We start from the raw sequence: 17,089 nt of genomic DNA on the forward strand, positions 1-17,089 counted from the left end.
CTTTTATTTCAAAGCAGCAGAATTAAATTGCTAGGAATCAACGTGAAATCTTGATTTCTCTGGTGTTACTGGAATAGCTTTGGAGTGCCTGGAGAAAAGGAGGCAGTGAGGCAGCTGGGCTGTGCCAAAGTGGAGAGCCTGCTTTCCCAACTTCCCGAGTACAACTCGGCTGCTTCCAAACCCTGCCAGCCCAGAGAGGGGCTGACGTTCAGCGTTTCGGCTCTGACGGCGCTCTATAAAAAGCTCAACATCCTCTTTGTGCTCTAAGGCTGCGGTTCCCCAGTCTAAATTAAATCAAGCCTAAAATGACTTCAGAAAAAAAGTGGGAAAAAAAAAAAAAAAAAAAAAATAAAAACCAAAAACAAAAAACCCCAAACAGTCAGGAAATTTCAAGCTGTTTTCCAGGTCCCACTTACCAGCAACAGGACTTGGAGCTGTTAGGGAGCTGTCAGTGTGTGCTGGGGCTGATTGAAAAGAAGATGATTAAAGGTATGTTTTGCCCTTGGGCACGAGACATCACCACTTGACCTTCCTGCCCAGGTTTTGCAGGGACATGGGCTCCATGCTGGTGCTCCCAGGGAGCTGGTGACCTCCCGAGCCCCTCCTGCCATCCCTGATCCCGGGAATTTGCTTCCTTGTGGCTCCTCCTGCTGACTGCGGGACCACCATGTCCTGTGGTGCTCAGCTATGAATCCAATGCTTCTGTGAGCAATAAGATACCCCAAAGATAAGATACCACATTCCCTGGAAAAGGAGTACTCAGTTGAAAATGGTGTCTGCTAGAAAGCATACAGCAGCACAGATGCTTTTTGGCAAGCACATTTCTGGGTATGCACTACCTCAGCAGGTAAACTGTTAATTAAACTACCATTAATGACTGGTAACCAACACATAAATGCATTCCTATAAATAGATGTTGCTCCATATCCCAGGTTATCAGTCAAATTGCTTCGTCTGAAATAATGAATTCCACACCAAATTACCCCACTGTAGCCATGTCATTTTCCTGTAAATTGTTATTTGTTTGAGGAGGATGCTTTAGCATATAATTGTGGTGAATTAGGCTTGGCAAGGGATTACAGCAGCTGCAGAACCTCTTTGTTGGGCTGAGCATGACATCCAAGTCCTTTAAGAGATGCTTTAATGTGCCAAGATCAATACTAGAGGGGCAGAGCTCAGAACAAGTGGGCCACAAGGGCCAAGTTCTGCTGGTAAATCAGTCTAGTAATGACATGCCAGTGATGTCACAGCTGGTACTGGCAGTCTGAAGGGTAGAACAGCCAAAGTGAGCCTCTGGTGTGGCAGCCAGAGAAGCAGAGATGGGAGTCCAAGGGCTAGCAGTGACCTCTGAAGAGACGGCTGGGAGACAGACATTTGGTTTAGGGATATGGACTCTACTCTGCATTCTGACTGATAATCAGTGGTCCAGAAAAGCAACAAGTAGATGAGTCTGTGCCTTGAAGTCTGGTGAGTAAACAATTTAAAGCAATCCCATAAAACCTTCATTTTGACATCTGCCACAGGGACAAGATTAATTTCTTTACACTGCTTTTGACAGACTCTATATGGTACCATATAGAGTCATGTATTCATTCATTTCCTAAATATGGTACCACATTGTGAGCAGTAACAAACCCAGAGTATTCCTGGTTAATGAATGGCAACTAGTCACTGAAAGTAACTGGCCATGAGCTAGATAGATTAAAATTATACCTCCTAGTTTAACAATTGTAACCAGATATTGCTGTGGTTTTGGTTTTTTTTCCCTTTCAAATTAGGAAGTGTCAGTTCTTTTAAATTCTTACTACACAAGCAACTTTGGTCAAATTAGGGGTTTTAGGGTACTAACTGGTGCATAGCACCAACACAACACCTCAACAACCAGTTAAAAGCTTTGTTTTGCTGCTCTTCTGGCTCTGTGAAAATCCTCAACAACTCACCCCCCACAAGCTTGCAGAGTGGAATGGAATGGTAGACCTGCTTATCAGGCTACTTTCTAGGACACAGGGAGCTCATGGTCATATCCTTGAACTAGACTAAAAACCTGCACCAAGATCTCGGTACATGGTCTTTTTCTCCTGAAGTTTCACAGTCTTTTCCTCAAAAAAAAAGGAGGTAATTTCCCATGTAACTGAAATTTCGTATTTTGTTGTGCTGTGTCCAAAACTGGAACTTGAAAAACTAGGGGATGCTTATGTAGAAGGTTTGTTGTAAAAAAAGGACAAAACTTTTCCATTTAAGATTAATCCAAGCCCCTATTTACTGTAAAAGCCACAACAGGGTAAGACAGCCAAGCAGTAACCGCTTGTACTCCTGACCCTCTGGAAAGGAAAACTTGTCAATGGACTTTCTTAAAGTGTGCACACAAAGACACAAAGACAAATTATAGAAAAAGGTACCCATTTATTCAAGGTATGACAAGGATATTTACAGTATTCATTTGCTCAGAATAAGATCCATCCTTAGGAGTTTTAAAGCAGCAATTATAAATTACATTTAAAAGGGGAACCATTCCAAGCATGTTTCTGTGTAGAGATATTTTTACAAAAACAGAAACACTTTAAGGCTAAGTTGTTTTGACCTTTGCTGCCACCCACATTTATCTTGGCAAAACCTTCTGAAAGACAATGTTACCTTGAGGGATAGACTATGCTAAATTCAACACACAATTCTGTTCCCTCAGATGCTTTTCACAACAGTTCACGTGACAAAAAAATTACTTTTGATTTAAAACAATTAATTAAATATAAATGAGATGACCTGCCTATACCCCAGCGTTTCAGAGAGGTAAAAGATCATCCACAGCAACACATCAACAACCCCCAAAACACATCATCAGCTTTCTTGGTGATGAAGGTACTTCAGCTTACCAAGCAAGTTGCTGCAGCCAGAGATCCACAATCATGGGGTGCAATCCACCTTTTCCATCACATTCTTTTTCAAGACAGAAGAACAAAAACCTTCAGGTAGCTGATTTCTAAGGTAAATGATGAACACTGTCTGCTTGAGACAGCAGTCGGTTCCCACAGGACAGACCAGTGCCCTACCACAGCGAACAGGACGAGTTGGCTAAGCTGCTGTAGTGGTATTCTCTAGTCATTGTAACACACAGCAGAGCTATAGGAGCAGTTAAAATTGGGTTATCGAAAATGGTTTATCTCTTGAGGTAGAGACCACAAGTCATATTTACTCCTGTCTCCAAACTGTAATGTCCATGCCATCAAGCAAATATAGTCAGTTTTGGTCATTTATAAAATAAACCCACTGCTTTTTCAGATGTTATTAATTGTAAAATAACAGGGGTTTTTTTTTTCCTGAATCATTTGTATACCTGTTTTACAAGGAAGCAAATTAAACCTTTATAACAGTGGATTGTGGCTATTTATACAGTTGCAATGAAAAAACCCCATGTTTTATACAAATAAACTTCAGAGCAACTTTCAAAAGGGTTGGCAGATGAAGTTTTTTTTTTTTTTTACTTAAAACTTACTTTGGAAAATTCCAATTTTAACTGCATAATAAAGAAAAAACAAACAAAAAACCCCCCAGTCACTAGACCTTTAGGCTACATAGCTACTTTTAATACTACATTGGGTAATTGTTTCAGGATTACATGAAAGGGAAAAGAAAATGAAACACAACAGAACTCCCCCCTCTCCCCCCCACACAAACACAATTCACTGAACAAGCACGGTTTGTTAGGTGAGGACACTGTAAAACTATTGAAAGTGCACAACCTTTAACATTGCAACAGAAGCAGAAATGTGACCCGTGGATTAGGACAGTTATTCCAGGTTAGAATCCTCTGTAAAAACAAAGCTGTTGCTGTAAGCAAGAGTTGAAGATAACCAGATAACCCAGTAACAAATTACAAACACATGGAGATTGGCACTTGATCTTTAGTCAACCCCAGTCACTCTGTTTTCTCCCCAGAGACTCACATACACAGAACTTTAGGTTTCCATTTTATTACCGTAAAAAATAAAAGTCAATTTGTAGTTCCAGAGTAAACAAAGAAAGCTTAGTTTCAAACTGTTTAAAAACAAAGCTCGAAATTCAGATAAGTTACATGTCACAGGGTTCACACCAGCACCTCAACCTAATGCAGTTTTTTGTGAACTAAGCGTATTTCACAAAGTTTTCATGTTAGTGACAAGGGGCTACATTCTCATCAGGATGCACATGTAACACAGCTCAAAGAGAGCAAACTGGAAGAACTGCAAGTCAGCTTCCAGAGTTTCCCACTGAGCTCTACGTGTTCAGAACCAACATTTAAGACCAAAGTTATTAAAGATTGACCTTTTGCATATTCCAAAACAGAAGGCAAATACAATCAACTAACATTTGGCTTTGAAACATTAAGATAACAATGCTGTATTTCAGCCACATATTTACAAAAATGTTTACAACAGAACTGTGTAGGGTTTCCTGTTTTATTGTCATAATACACTTATAGATGAATAGTCATCTTAACCTTCATGCAGAGATGCATCTCTTGTTACACAAGAAGTTTTCTGTTTGATTTTTTGCACTCTGAGGATAGCAAGCAGAGGGTTGGGTAAGTTTGGGTCACCCTTAAAAATGTAGGCCTGTTTGCTCTACTGCACCTTCAAAATAAGGAGGTAAAGAACAGGCACCGTTAATTCCACAAGGGTTCATTGCCTCTAGCATGTTTTCCAAAACCAACAGATAGTCTTGAACAGTTGTAACATGGGTTCTTCCATGACTTTCCCCTCTTCAGTTTACTTCCCGAACTCTGGAGTTACTTTCCTAGAAGCATACTTGCTGAGCTTCTTTTCTAATGTATATTTGTTGACTATACATTTTAAATTAAACTGTTATGTAAAGAATGTAACAAGCTTTTTCCTTTGTACACAACTTAATCTTTGTGCTGAGTGTTCTTCAAAGGGACTTTATAAATAATACAGTAAAAGTTTAGATCAGTCTTCCACCCTCTCGTCATTATACCATGTTGTTGCTTTCTCCAACTTTATCTACAAGCTGTGGAAAAGGAGACAAAAAGGCTTTAAGTTGATGACATTTATGCACAGTGACGCTACTCTCAAATACTGCTTGCTACTTGCACAGTTAGTATGCAACTGGAAATGAGTCAGGTAGTACTCACCGAGGTCTCATGGCTTAGGTTTGTGAAAACCAAAATTCTTACAATTGCAATTGTGTTTCTGCATAACATGTTTTTCTCATGTGGACATTAACAGTGCAACATGAAGATGCAACAGAATGAGAAAGGAAATAGAAGAATGCAGATAACACTGCCAGCTCAATGGTTAAAACAAAACAATACAGTCTCAGCCACACATGCATTAGTAGACCAAGGAAGATATTTCAACTGACCATTACTGTGGATTCTCTTCTGAGCCTACGTAGGCTTTGAATAAAACATTAACAATTATCTTTTAAAAACAAGATTTAACCCTGTTATGATCAAATTAAATATGAATAAGATCAATTGACAAATGAAACATTCAATTGATCATGAATTATGAGCCACAACTTGGCCTAACTGTGAGACTGGAACAAATGATCTGGACCATTCATTTTTAAAAAACAGCCTGTATGCATCTAAGTTATTCCCACTATTAATTTTTAGTAGTAGCTATTAAAACTGTTGCTTTCAAAACTAGTACTACAAATGCTTGTGTTAAAATATGTACGAAAATTAGCACAGTAAAAGCAGTTGACTGAAACACCCTAGGTTAGCATCTTTCTGTTGATTGTCTTCAAATCCCTGGCCATTTGGTTTAAAACATTGAAAACTCCATTTGAAAAAATACAAATCTTAGTAATAAAAATATGTAGCCTGCTGCAGTGGACCTTAATAAATATATCTGATGAATGACTATGCATCCAGAGAGTTTCTGAGTTCACCATACAAGCTGCAACTTAACATTGAACTCCACTCTTTGCTTTTACAGGCCACTTCTCCTAAGTTCACCCAAACACTGCATCACAGTGTCCTCCTCATTGTACAGACAGAAGAAGAAGCCCAGGGCAGTGGCAGGATTCACCTATCTGGTCACCCAGGGCCGAGAGTGAAGCAGGAAGAACCCCAACATTCCCAGTCACAATGCAGGGCTCTTCCCACTTCACTACCCATGAGCAGGGGCAGCTTCTGCAAATACTTTCTTTTGTTCCTTTTACACCTAGAAGTCTCTCCCTGGGAATGAATGTGATGTGTATGGTGCAAGAACCGTACAGGAATGCATTTGAAGTCATTGCTCCCAAGTTATATTTGCTTTATTTCTGATGCATTTCTGCAAGTGCTATATCAGCGGAATAAAAACCAGAACATGCTTCAGTTGTTGCATAAAGTACTAAACTTACCGAGCTTATACCAGGTAAATTCAAGAGATATCCAAGAACTGGAACTCTTCTAATAAAGCCAACCACCACAGGAAAGAACCCCCTTCAAGTAAGACATCAGAAGACTGTATTAGTTTTTATAATTAAGCTTTTCTCATATTGCTATAACATGAAAAAATAGCAGGTAATTTTAAAACCAAGATTACATAAAATCTTGCAACTTGTTAGCAGCACACTTGTTTACAAAATATAGCAGTACACATTCAGCAGAGAAAGGAGAAAACCAGGAAAGAAATGGTGTATTTTTAAATGGATTTAATTTTCTTCATGGCTGGCAACTCTCAGTCAGCTCATCAAAAAATAACTCAAGCGAGAATACCCAACTGTGTCAGCAAAACTGATTTCTCAAAAATAGCACACATATTTTGAGATAATTCCTCTTTATATTATAGGAAATACACTCAAGACCCAATGTAGGAACAAGTGAAGCTAGTTCTGAGTAATTAAAACCATGTATGGCACTATTTACATTAACTAAAGAAAATGAAGCATGACAGAGTTGTGTATTCATTTATTTCCCAAATTTAAGTGGTTTGAATCATGACCCCAGGGATGTTGCCCGGCATGGTTGCTGTGGTGTAGCCTCTGCACTGCCCACTTAATCTCTGCAGCAGAAAAACATATTTCCAGTGGCAGTAGCTCAGCTGTTTGCAGCCAGCTGGTGGCATTCCCAGGGATCTCGTGTTGAGCATTCCCTGCATGGAATAAGGATTAATGTGCAATGAGGCCTCAGCCACAGTGAAACACTGAAGTTTCACAAATCATCATCCTCTTCATCACACAGCTAAGACCTATTTGCTGGGTAATATCCACACCAGTAAGGGGGGTTTTTGAGATTTTTTTTTAAGACCAGATCATTTCAGCAGCCCAGTAAATTGTGAGGCAGGGCACACAAATCACTTGTAACAACACTCAAAACAACTGCTGTGTCCAAGAATAAGGAATAGTCAGTAGAGTAGGGATAATATTCTCAGCCATAACTCTGAAGGGCTATAATCTGAACAACGCTCCAAAAGCACCTCAGATTACAATGACTGTCCCATAATATCCAGGGCAGTTTACTGCTATGCAACCAAGAAGCAGGATCCTGAGGAACAGTATAAAATGATGCTTGGGGAAAGAGTTCATTTGTAACTTCTTTAGAAAGGAGCAAGTTGCTGACAACAGGACGATGGCTGAACTGAACAAGACTGAAGCAAAACAAAAAGCTTTGTGTGAAGTAGTCACTGGCCACTGTAGCAAGGGATTTGGATTCTATCAACTAATAAGCACTGGAAAAGATGGTCACAGAATCATGGAATCATCAAGGCCGTAAAAGACATTTAAGATCATTCAGTCTAAACCACTGGTCTCCAGATGCTTTTAATTAAAACAGATCAGATAAACATTCACACCTGGAATTATCCATCCCTTGTTGATTCCCTTCAGTCTAAGGGATAGTCCCTAAGGATAACTATTGATCTTTTATAAACCTCTCGACATTATTTTACCTTGCAAGCACCACTAGTTAATCCATAACCATACCTGCTTAGACATACTAACTCATAACTCTTCTGAGATCTTTTAAAAGGAGGGTGTTTTGTTGGAAACACATTCTACCTGCTTTGTACTGGCTGATTAAACCAAGCAGTACATGCAAGAAGTGACAACGTATTCAGTGAAGTACTGTGACTATCAAAGCACTTGCAGTGACAGAATTCTGAGTAACACAGAGTACAACAATAAGGAATACATTAAACCCACAAAATTTGTTTTCTCAAATTTCACTACCTCCAGTAGGAGCTAAGTTCAGATTTATTTTTAGAAACAAACATTTTATCTGAACTAAATACCAGATTAACACACACTTTTACTGAGTAAAAAAGAGCTCCATGAGAACAACATGGTTTCACTTTGATTAACAAGGACAGTATTATTTGGCCATTTGCTGAACACTTCAGGGTCTGAAACTTGATCAATAACCATTAGTGGAAAAGTTTGCATCTGGACAGAAGCCCAAGAAAAACAAGAAGCCTCCCTTTCTGCTTTTTTGCTTTGTTCCGTAGAGAAGCACAGAACTTCAACCATGGAAATAACGATAAAAATATAGATATCTATGCAGGTTACAACAAGTCAAATTCTTTCACTATTACAGATGCATTTATGAAGAACTTAAATGACAAACTGTGAAAGTTATAACATGTTTCAAGATTACTGTTAAAAAAAACCAGAATTTCCATTTTTCTTTAACTCAGTCAAGATACTGCTAACCCAAACAAGCAGTTCTAACTCTAAGGCACAACTGTAATGAAACATGACAGAAAACATCTTTTCCCTGGGCTGCCATAGTGATGAAATGATAAGGTTACAAACCTAGGATAGTAATAATTAAATATTTTGCCCCATTTGTTAAAGAAAAGAATAAACTCCCTCTTGCAGCAGCCCTTTCATTAGAAGGCAGAAATGAGCTGAGACAAAACCTTCTTGTTTCTCACAATATGAAAAAGGATCCTGGTTTATTCCACTTTACAATTCATTTATCCTGACTCCAACTATTCACTAACTCTGACTACAACAAGCTCCTAATGTAGGGTCCAACTGCAGACTCTGACTGCTGGTTATTTCCTGCTGGAATATGACTGCAAGTATTTCCTTACTGCCTCAGCCCATAGGCTTTTACCTAGCTTGACTGTGACTACAGGCTTCAACCCCATCAGACCCAGACCAACCTCACAGCCTATTTTTTACAGCAGGAACTCTCTTGCTTGTGTTTCTCTAGATCATTACTTCCTCCTCAGGGCTCCCGCTACCCCCAGGTCCTTCCCTCACCAGCCAGCCCACCCCTTTTATCACACTTATCTTTATTAGTCACAGCTGCAACCCATGAAGGGCAAGGCTGTTCCTTTTCTTTGGTAATTAGTACAACTGTGACTTATCAGGGGCGAGGTCACCTGTAATCCTTTCTTCTACACCTACAACTCCTCACCAACTATCCCTTTTCCATGAGGAGACATTTATACTTCATACTGCTAACAGTCTGGGCTCCCACATATTTTGAAGCTTTGCAATTCTTTGGTTAGTCAACATTATCAAAGTCACTTCGGTAAATGCCTCACAAACATCAGCAGATTTGAGTCTTGGAAAAATACTTACCAACTTGTAAATAAACAATTTCATATGTGTGTCCAACAGGAATATTTAAAGGATGCTGCTCTGTCAACTCTAACACAGAAACACTACACAAATACACTTATTCCTAGACAAACTAACACAAAGTTGTTTTTAAACAAGACTTACCTGAACAATAGGAAGAACCCATAAATTTCAAGGATCATTCCTATTAAAGGCCAGCCAATGAGAACTATGAGCACACCACCCAGGAAGAAGCCCGTTGCTTTCATTTTGTGTTTTTGAAAGAAGAATCTAAATGTTCTTTCTAAACCAATAACAAAAGACAAGCCAGCCACAAATAAAACCTAGAAAAGAACAAATCAAAGAAAGAAAACTACTAATTTTGCTCCCAAGTACAGGATATAAATATAGAAACATATATATTTTACAAAATTAAGACTGCTTTTCTTGCACAACTTCTTTTCATACCAAAAGACAGTTGGTGAGAATGAATTTACTACTGATTTTCTTTTGTAAGGTACATCTTAAAGCACTTGTAGCTTTCAGCTGCTTGAAAGTAGAGTCTATCTTTTGTGGTCTCTGCCAAACACACTGAAGACAAAAGACCTGCTGACAACAGTTGTATCTGTCCTGTTACATGCACACAATCTTTACCCCAAATGGTGCTGAAGATTAGGACTACTGACAACAAAGGTTCCTAAAAACTAAGAACACACACGAAAGCACCTCTGTTCTGTGCCACTTACATCTTCAACAGCTTCTACTGATCTACTCATAGTGCAAGGCCAGAGAAGGAAAAAGCTGAGCGATTGTTTTGTCCTGTGTAGAGCCTTTTTACTGTTTATTTATTTGTTCCAGTATACACTGAACACTATCACACTAGTCCCAACTGATTACAATTGGTGTCCTGCAGCAACAGGACTTGGAATTATTTCAGCAACATTTTTGCTCAGAAAGCAATAGTATCTCAGATTTTACTCAAGATTGTTTTACTCAAGTTGAAGTTTTGCATGGTATTTAATAAATCACTTTCTTAGAACCCCTGCCCTTTCTGATATAACTTTTTTTTTTTTTTATAAAAACAACTCTCTGCAAGGATACAGTACCTTTTCTTGCATTATCTTTGGTTACCACATAGCCTGTCATTGTCTCTTCCTACCTACGTTTTCATTTTCCCTAAACAGGATCTCGTATTTCCACCTTACATTAGGAAAAGAAGAAATAAGCATTATTTCATTTGTCACTCTTCCACTGCACACTTGATTTGATGGTTCATAACAATGCTTCAGCTAATGCACCCAAACTCAGATACACAATTTTATATTTCTCTTCGGGAAATCTCAGTATTTGAGAATGAAACTGATCTGTTTGGCTGCAGACTTTTAGGCATCAGCAGAAGAGGGGGTGAACCTCTACCAAACAGACTGTGCTTTGGCTGTCTGGCAAAGCTGAGAACAGCAGAGGCACAGAGACTACCATATGCAGAAAACACTCTGTCATTTTATATTTGGATTGGAAATTTTGTGTACCAGAACTAAGAATTATTTTCTGTGCTGCTTCGAGCGACAACTTAGATTTGGTAAAAGCTGAAGATACTGAATCTCTCTTTTATGAAAGAGGTCTGGCTCTTCTAAAGCCAGAAGTGTCAGCAATTCATACTTCTTTCTTTCCTCATACAGCACTGCAAAGCTACATTTGCTAGCATATTCTTAATGATTCTTATCCACATATTTACTTAAATTGACAGTTATCTTAGAGGATCACAAAAAACCACATTCGCAGCAGCACAACAACTGTGGAACAAGCTGCTTCTTGTCTACCAACATCCCACAGGCCTGACCCAAGGTGATTTTCACATCAGTGTGAGCTGTTCTAACCTCAAGCAGGAAAAATGATTCACTCCTATCACTGAGCACAACTCCTCCTTTATACCAAATCACCACAGGAATTTTTGTCATGCAGCTTCAAACTGATAACATACTGTTCTATTTTTAGTTTATCTTTGATAGATCACATACTTGATTCTAAAGTAAAGTACGGAAAAGGCACTTACATTTCCAATAGCCAAAAGAGCTTTGTCAAAGAAGAGTATCATTCCAAAGAAGAGGAAAAACACTCCGAAGCCTGTTAGTCCCATTCCAATCTCTGAAAAAGAAGCAAATTTAGGCATGTAACACAACATGGTACCAAGAAAAAGTCATGAATAAAATTTGAGGAAAAAATTAGAATATCCAATCTAAAGACATTTTAAATTTAGAAACTTCCCTGAATGTACAAATATCATGAATGTTGTAGACATCAATTACTTCAACAGACAGATCTTTGGAAGCTGCTTATCAAAAAAGTCTGTATTTGGAACTAGACACTGAAATTGAATGCAACCAAAAGCACTCATGGATATATACATATGGCAAAGACATACGTCCCTTTTGATTAATTGCTAGTATGGAGAAAACGATTATTTTGTATAGAGATAATGAAACTTCGTTTACCAGATTAGATCAGCTGGCCAGAACATGGTACAAATAACACCAAGGTTTGATTCCCATATGGGTCATTCACCCAAGAGTTTGACTCAATGATCCTTGTGGATCATTGAGTGGATCCTTGCGATCCTTGTGTTTCAACTCAGAACACTCTGGGACTTGCAGATCTTATCCCATTACCTTTACCATAGTAATGAAAGTACCCTGGTCCTCTCCATCTTCCTGAGATCTCGTGTTCCTTCTCCCATGACCTTGCATAGCAGTTCCACTCCCCCCAGTTTCCAGATGGAACACAACTTGGATGAATCCTGCAGGATTTTTCCAAGTTACATATGTGCTGACAGCTATCAAACATGAGTCTGGGTCTCCAGACAATTGCCAGTTTTCACAAAACTAGTAGATACTACATACGGAGGGATTAATGTTCAATTATAATTTTCATGCCTCATATTTAATTTTTTATTAATTAAATGGTAGATCTACATTACACATAGATGCAATATCTCTAGACTGCTAGTCTTGCATGGCAGTTTCATTTTATGATCGTAATATGCAAATTTTTTAAAAACATCTTTTGTACTTAATATATTTGCTTACATTATGGACTGGGCAGTGCTGGTTTAACAGTTGGACTCAATGCCCTTAAAGGTTTTTTTCCAGTCTAAACAGTTCTATAAACTTTGAGTTCTGCAAAGGATGCTCAAGAAATACTGGGAAGCCAAGAGCAGGATGGAAGGTTTGTATGAGAAACCAGGCTAGAAATGTCAAGCTATGATTAAAACTACCATTTGACAATAGCCTTTAAAGTATCTTGAGGACTGCTCTTAGAAATACATCCTGCTTTTAATTTTAAATCTCTAAAGCCTTCCTTTGACTCTCAGACTGAATGGGAGAGAAAAAACAGGAACGGTAGCAACAGGGCTGCAAACACATGCATTTATTATTGCTTCCCCCGTTTAGAAATTAGAATTTAGAAACCTATAGGATACAAAAACAGCTTAGCAAAACCCACCCTAATACTATGCCTGTATATATGTGTATTTTGAAGTTCCAAGTAGTTTTACATACCTTGTCCTGAAACAAACAAAAAACCACACCCACAGTCACAGCCCTCACTGCTACTGTTGGCCAGATCTACCTCAATAAATTTTAATTGCACTTTGTAGATGTAGTTGGTCATTTGCTGTTGGTTGATGAGCTTGAGAGTCAAGGAGGATAATTATGCCTCTTTCAGGACTTGCAAGCAGTTGTTGGAAATTTCAAAACAGCTCGGAGATTTGTTACAACATTCCACTCCCCAAACTTCTCTAAGGGCTTGGCTTTCAGCAAGGCTGCCATTCTATAGTATTGCCTGCCACTTTAAACTGTTACTATGGGCATTTTAACACCCCACAATTAAAACCATTAAGTAACTCAATACAATCAATTTTACTACAAGCACTCTCTGTACTTGTTTACAATGAAAAACGGAATTGCAAATTGTATATTCAAGGGATCTGCTGACTGAAGGCAACGTAACAATTGGAACTGCCCTTTTCCCCAGTACTCTTTACTTCAGAAGAGCAGAAACAGTCTGTATTCTAGAAGGAAAACACTTGGAGGCAGGACTCCAGAGGAATTACCAGCTGCCAGCAAGATAAATATGCAGTCATGGGAAGTTAGTTCCTCCCCCAGACACAGCTCAAGGTATGGATCTGGCAGGGAGGCAGAGGCCAACTCCCAACAGCTGCTGCAATCGCCACTCTGACACTTCTCTAATCACCCGAAACGTGTTTGCAATCACTTCTGCCACAATGGATTCTGAGTCACTTCAGAAGTCACCCATATTCTCTGGTTAGCGGAGGGAAAAGGAAAAAAGAGAAGAGAACATTATTCTCATTATCCCAAAATAACTGCTGGACGAAGATGAATGCTCCAGGACTATTATCCTCTGGTGCTGATATCTCAGCAGAGGGTGTTACTGACTTGATTTATATCAGAATTTGTAAATACATTTAACTACTCAGAGGAAGGAAAAGAAAAAGTGCTGGCATCTTGTACAAAATCTTTTCAATAACAAACAATGAATATTTATAGAGGGAGCAAACTATTTTAAAATGTTTCCTCCTGTGCCAGAAGAGCTTTCCCACATTAGTCAAATACAACGTATCAATGCCTAGAAATGCAGAAATACACACTAGCCAGGTTGCATTTATTCTGGATTATGATGATTTCCTGAGACAAGGGAGCAAACCCTCATCCGTATTTCTCCCGAAATTCCATAAGCTGTGCAAGAGTACTGCAGCACCGTGTCAAAACAGCTTAGTAGATGTTAAGATTCAAAATTAAGATACATTGCTTGTGAAAGACTAGGGCAGACAATGCACATCCCCAGTCTGTTAGTGCAAAATATTTTATTTTGCACATTATACAGTGCAAAATAAAATGGAATTGTGTGCTAAAGGCTTTTAGAAGACAAAACCTAATACAGTTCATATTCGATGTATAACTATTATTTTCCTAGCAGCACTTTTTTAATATTGAAAATTTAATTTGGGAAAAGCTAAGTGCATTCTTTTGCAATTACTGGTGGTTTATAACACCCTTCAGTGCACCACTTAAAATTATGTTCTAGATTACAGATGCAAAATTAACTTTCCAAACATCAACCAATGCAGTGGTTCTCTCGAGGTATTTATCACACTACTCCACCAGTGACTCTATGGCTAACTCTGTGTTTTTTCCAGACAGCAGTGAATTTTAAAATATCTGATGAACTATCTTCAGGATTTCAGAAAAACTGAAAAAAACCCAAAAGCTAAAACCCCTAAATGTCAGTGTATTTTATTTAGTATTCTTGTCTTTGACAGTTAAAACCAACAGCCTTAGCACTGGAAATCGCTGCAGGTCATGAGGAACTGAGCAAAAGAAAAACAGTGAGTCTCTTTCTGAAGAGATTTTTATTTTTTTGCCCAATGAATACTCCAAACGGAATGTTAAGGGCAAAAGCAAAGCCCACAAGGGTTTAATCAATCAGAAATCGAAAAATTAACCCCAAGGGTTAGTACTCATTCCAGTAACAGCACAATACCTGAATATCTCAAGAAATCATTGACCCTGAATGCTGCTGAACTCTGCTGCCTGTCTTCATCCTTGGCCTTAACTGGCTCTCCAGTACCTCCATTTTCAGTATCCTGCTATCAAACTTAGCCATTTTAACTTCTTTTTTTTTCTAAATTTTTCACACCCTCCTTCATAACTGATGCTGTGGTACTTATCAGGCAGACTCATTTCCTTCTGTGGCAATCATACCAGAAATGCATCATACATGAGATGGTAATTTAAATCAAAGGCCGATCATTGTCCTTTACCTTGCAGCTTAAGCTGGTATCACAGAATCACAATAGTTAGGGCTGGAAGGGTCCTCTGGAGATCACCCAGTCTAACCCCCCTGCCAAGGCACGGTCACCTGCAACAGGTGACCAAGGAATGTGTGTCCAGGTGGGTTTGGAATGTCTCCAGAGAGAGACTCCACACCGTCCCTGGGCAGCTGTTCCAGGGCTCTGCCACCTTCAGGGTAAAGGAGTGCTTCCTCACGTTGGGATTAAACTCCTTGTGTTTTACTTCGTGGCCATTGCTCCTTGTTCTGTAGCTGGGCACCACTGAAGTCTGGCACCCTTCTCCTGGCACCGATTTGAGATACTTATATGCATTAATGAGATCCCCTCTCAGTCTTCTCCAGAATAAACAGGCCCGGCTTCCACGATCCCTCCTTACAACAGAGATGCTCCAGACCCCTCATCATTTCTGTGACCCATTGTCTCTCCTGTACTGGGGAGCTCGGAACTGGGCTGGGCACTCCAGGCGTGGCCTCACCGGGGCCGGGCAGAGGGGCAGGATCACCTCCCCCGACCTGCTGGACACATTTCCCGATGCACCCCAGGATCCCACCGATCTTCCTGGCTGCCAGGACACACTTAGGAAGTCCTTTACTTTGATTTCTTTGTTCTCTACTTCCAAGCACTTCATTGGAAACAAAACTATGGCCACACACGAGTATTTTTAATTTTTTTCCACTTCAGGGTCTCGTCCTCACCTTGAAGCCCCCTCAGTGTCACCTGCAGACGTTTGGTGTGATACCAGCAAGAGCAGCCCACTAAAGCTATTTAAATAATTAAGTGGGTTCAGACCACCGACATCCACAGGGAGGTAACAGGGTCAAGCTAAGTGTTACTTTGTTTACCGTACAGCTTTCATTCATTCATTCATAGTGATCCAAGGGCGATGGGTTCAAACCCACAGAGGGGCTAGGTTAGATAAAAAAGAAGAATTTTTTTCCTGTCAGGGTAGCCAGGCTACAGGTTGGAACAGGTTGTCCAGAGAAGCTGTGGCTGTCCCATCCATGGGAATGTTGGATGGGGCTCTGAGCAACCTGGGACAGTGGAAGCTGTCCCTGTCCGTGGCAGGGGGTTGGAGTGAGATGATTTTTAAGGTTCCTCCTAATCCCGGCCATCCTGTGATCCCACCACAGCCCAGCGAGCACTCGCAGCCCCCGAGGCACGCCGGCCGCGCTGGTGGCAGCGCTCTCCTAAGGGCGCGGGACCCCGCCGAGCGCTGCCCCGTCGCTCCCACACCGTCTCCCTTCCCGTGCTCCCCGCCAGCTGCCGGTACCGCCGCGGCTTCCTTCCACTACGGGGGATGCGGCCGTGAGAGCTCCCCCCGCCCCGTCCGCTGCCCCCCGGCCGCGGGCTCCAGCCCGGCTCCGGCCGGACCCTGCTCGGCCGCTCCCGGGAGGCCCCGCCGCGGACAAAGGCTGCGGGCCCGGCCGCCCTGGGACCCCCCCGACGCCCCCAGCCCCGCAGCGGGCGCCCCGTCTCCGCTCCCCCGGCGGGAGCGGCGGCAGCGCTTACTCTGCGTGTCGGACAGGGAGATCATGGTGGCGGCGGGAGCGGCGCCGGGACCGGGACGAGCGGGAGCGGCACCGGCAGTGGCGGCGGCCACGTCTTCCGGAAACACGCACCCCGCCGCATGAGAGGCGCCGGCCCATTGGCCGCAGCGGCCGCCAATCAGCGGCCGCCTTGTATCGCCGCGCGGGCGCGCTCCCCCGCCCGCGGCCCACGGCCGGCGCT

At 40.9% G+C, this 17,089-nt stretch overlaps 1 protein-coding gene across 1 annotated transcript; it reads right to left on the reverse strand.

Moving 5' to 3' along the window:
• Window positions 1–2,383: 2,383 nt before the first annotated feature.
• GOLT1B (golgi transport 1B) lies at window positions 2,384–16,989 on the reverse strand. Its single transcript, XM_066184403.1, has 5 exons — window positions 16,871–16,989; window positions 11,549–11,640; window positions 9,661–9,839; window positions 6,346–6,427; window positions 2,384–5,001 (listed from the first exon to the last, which is right to left on the reverse strand). Exons 1-5 carry the CDS (start codon window positions 16,893–16,895, stop codon window positions 4,963–4,965), a joined length of 417 nt encoding a protein of 138 aa, XP_066040500.1. The 5' UTR covers window positions 16,896–16,989; the 3' UTR covers window positions 2,384–4,962.
• Between the last annotated feature and the right edge of the window lie 100 nt (window positions 16,990–17,089).

Source organism: Chamaea fasciata, unplaced genomic scaffold (assembly GCF_029207755.1).
Source record: "Chamaea fasciata isolate MVZ Bird 193981 ecotype frontalis unplaced genomic scaffold, bChaFas1.0.hap1 SCAF_5, whole genome shotgun sequence".
Lineage (NCBI taxonomy): Eukaryota > Metazoa > Chordata > Aves > Passeriformes > Sylviidae > Chamaea > Chamaea fasciata.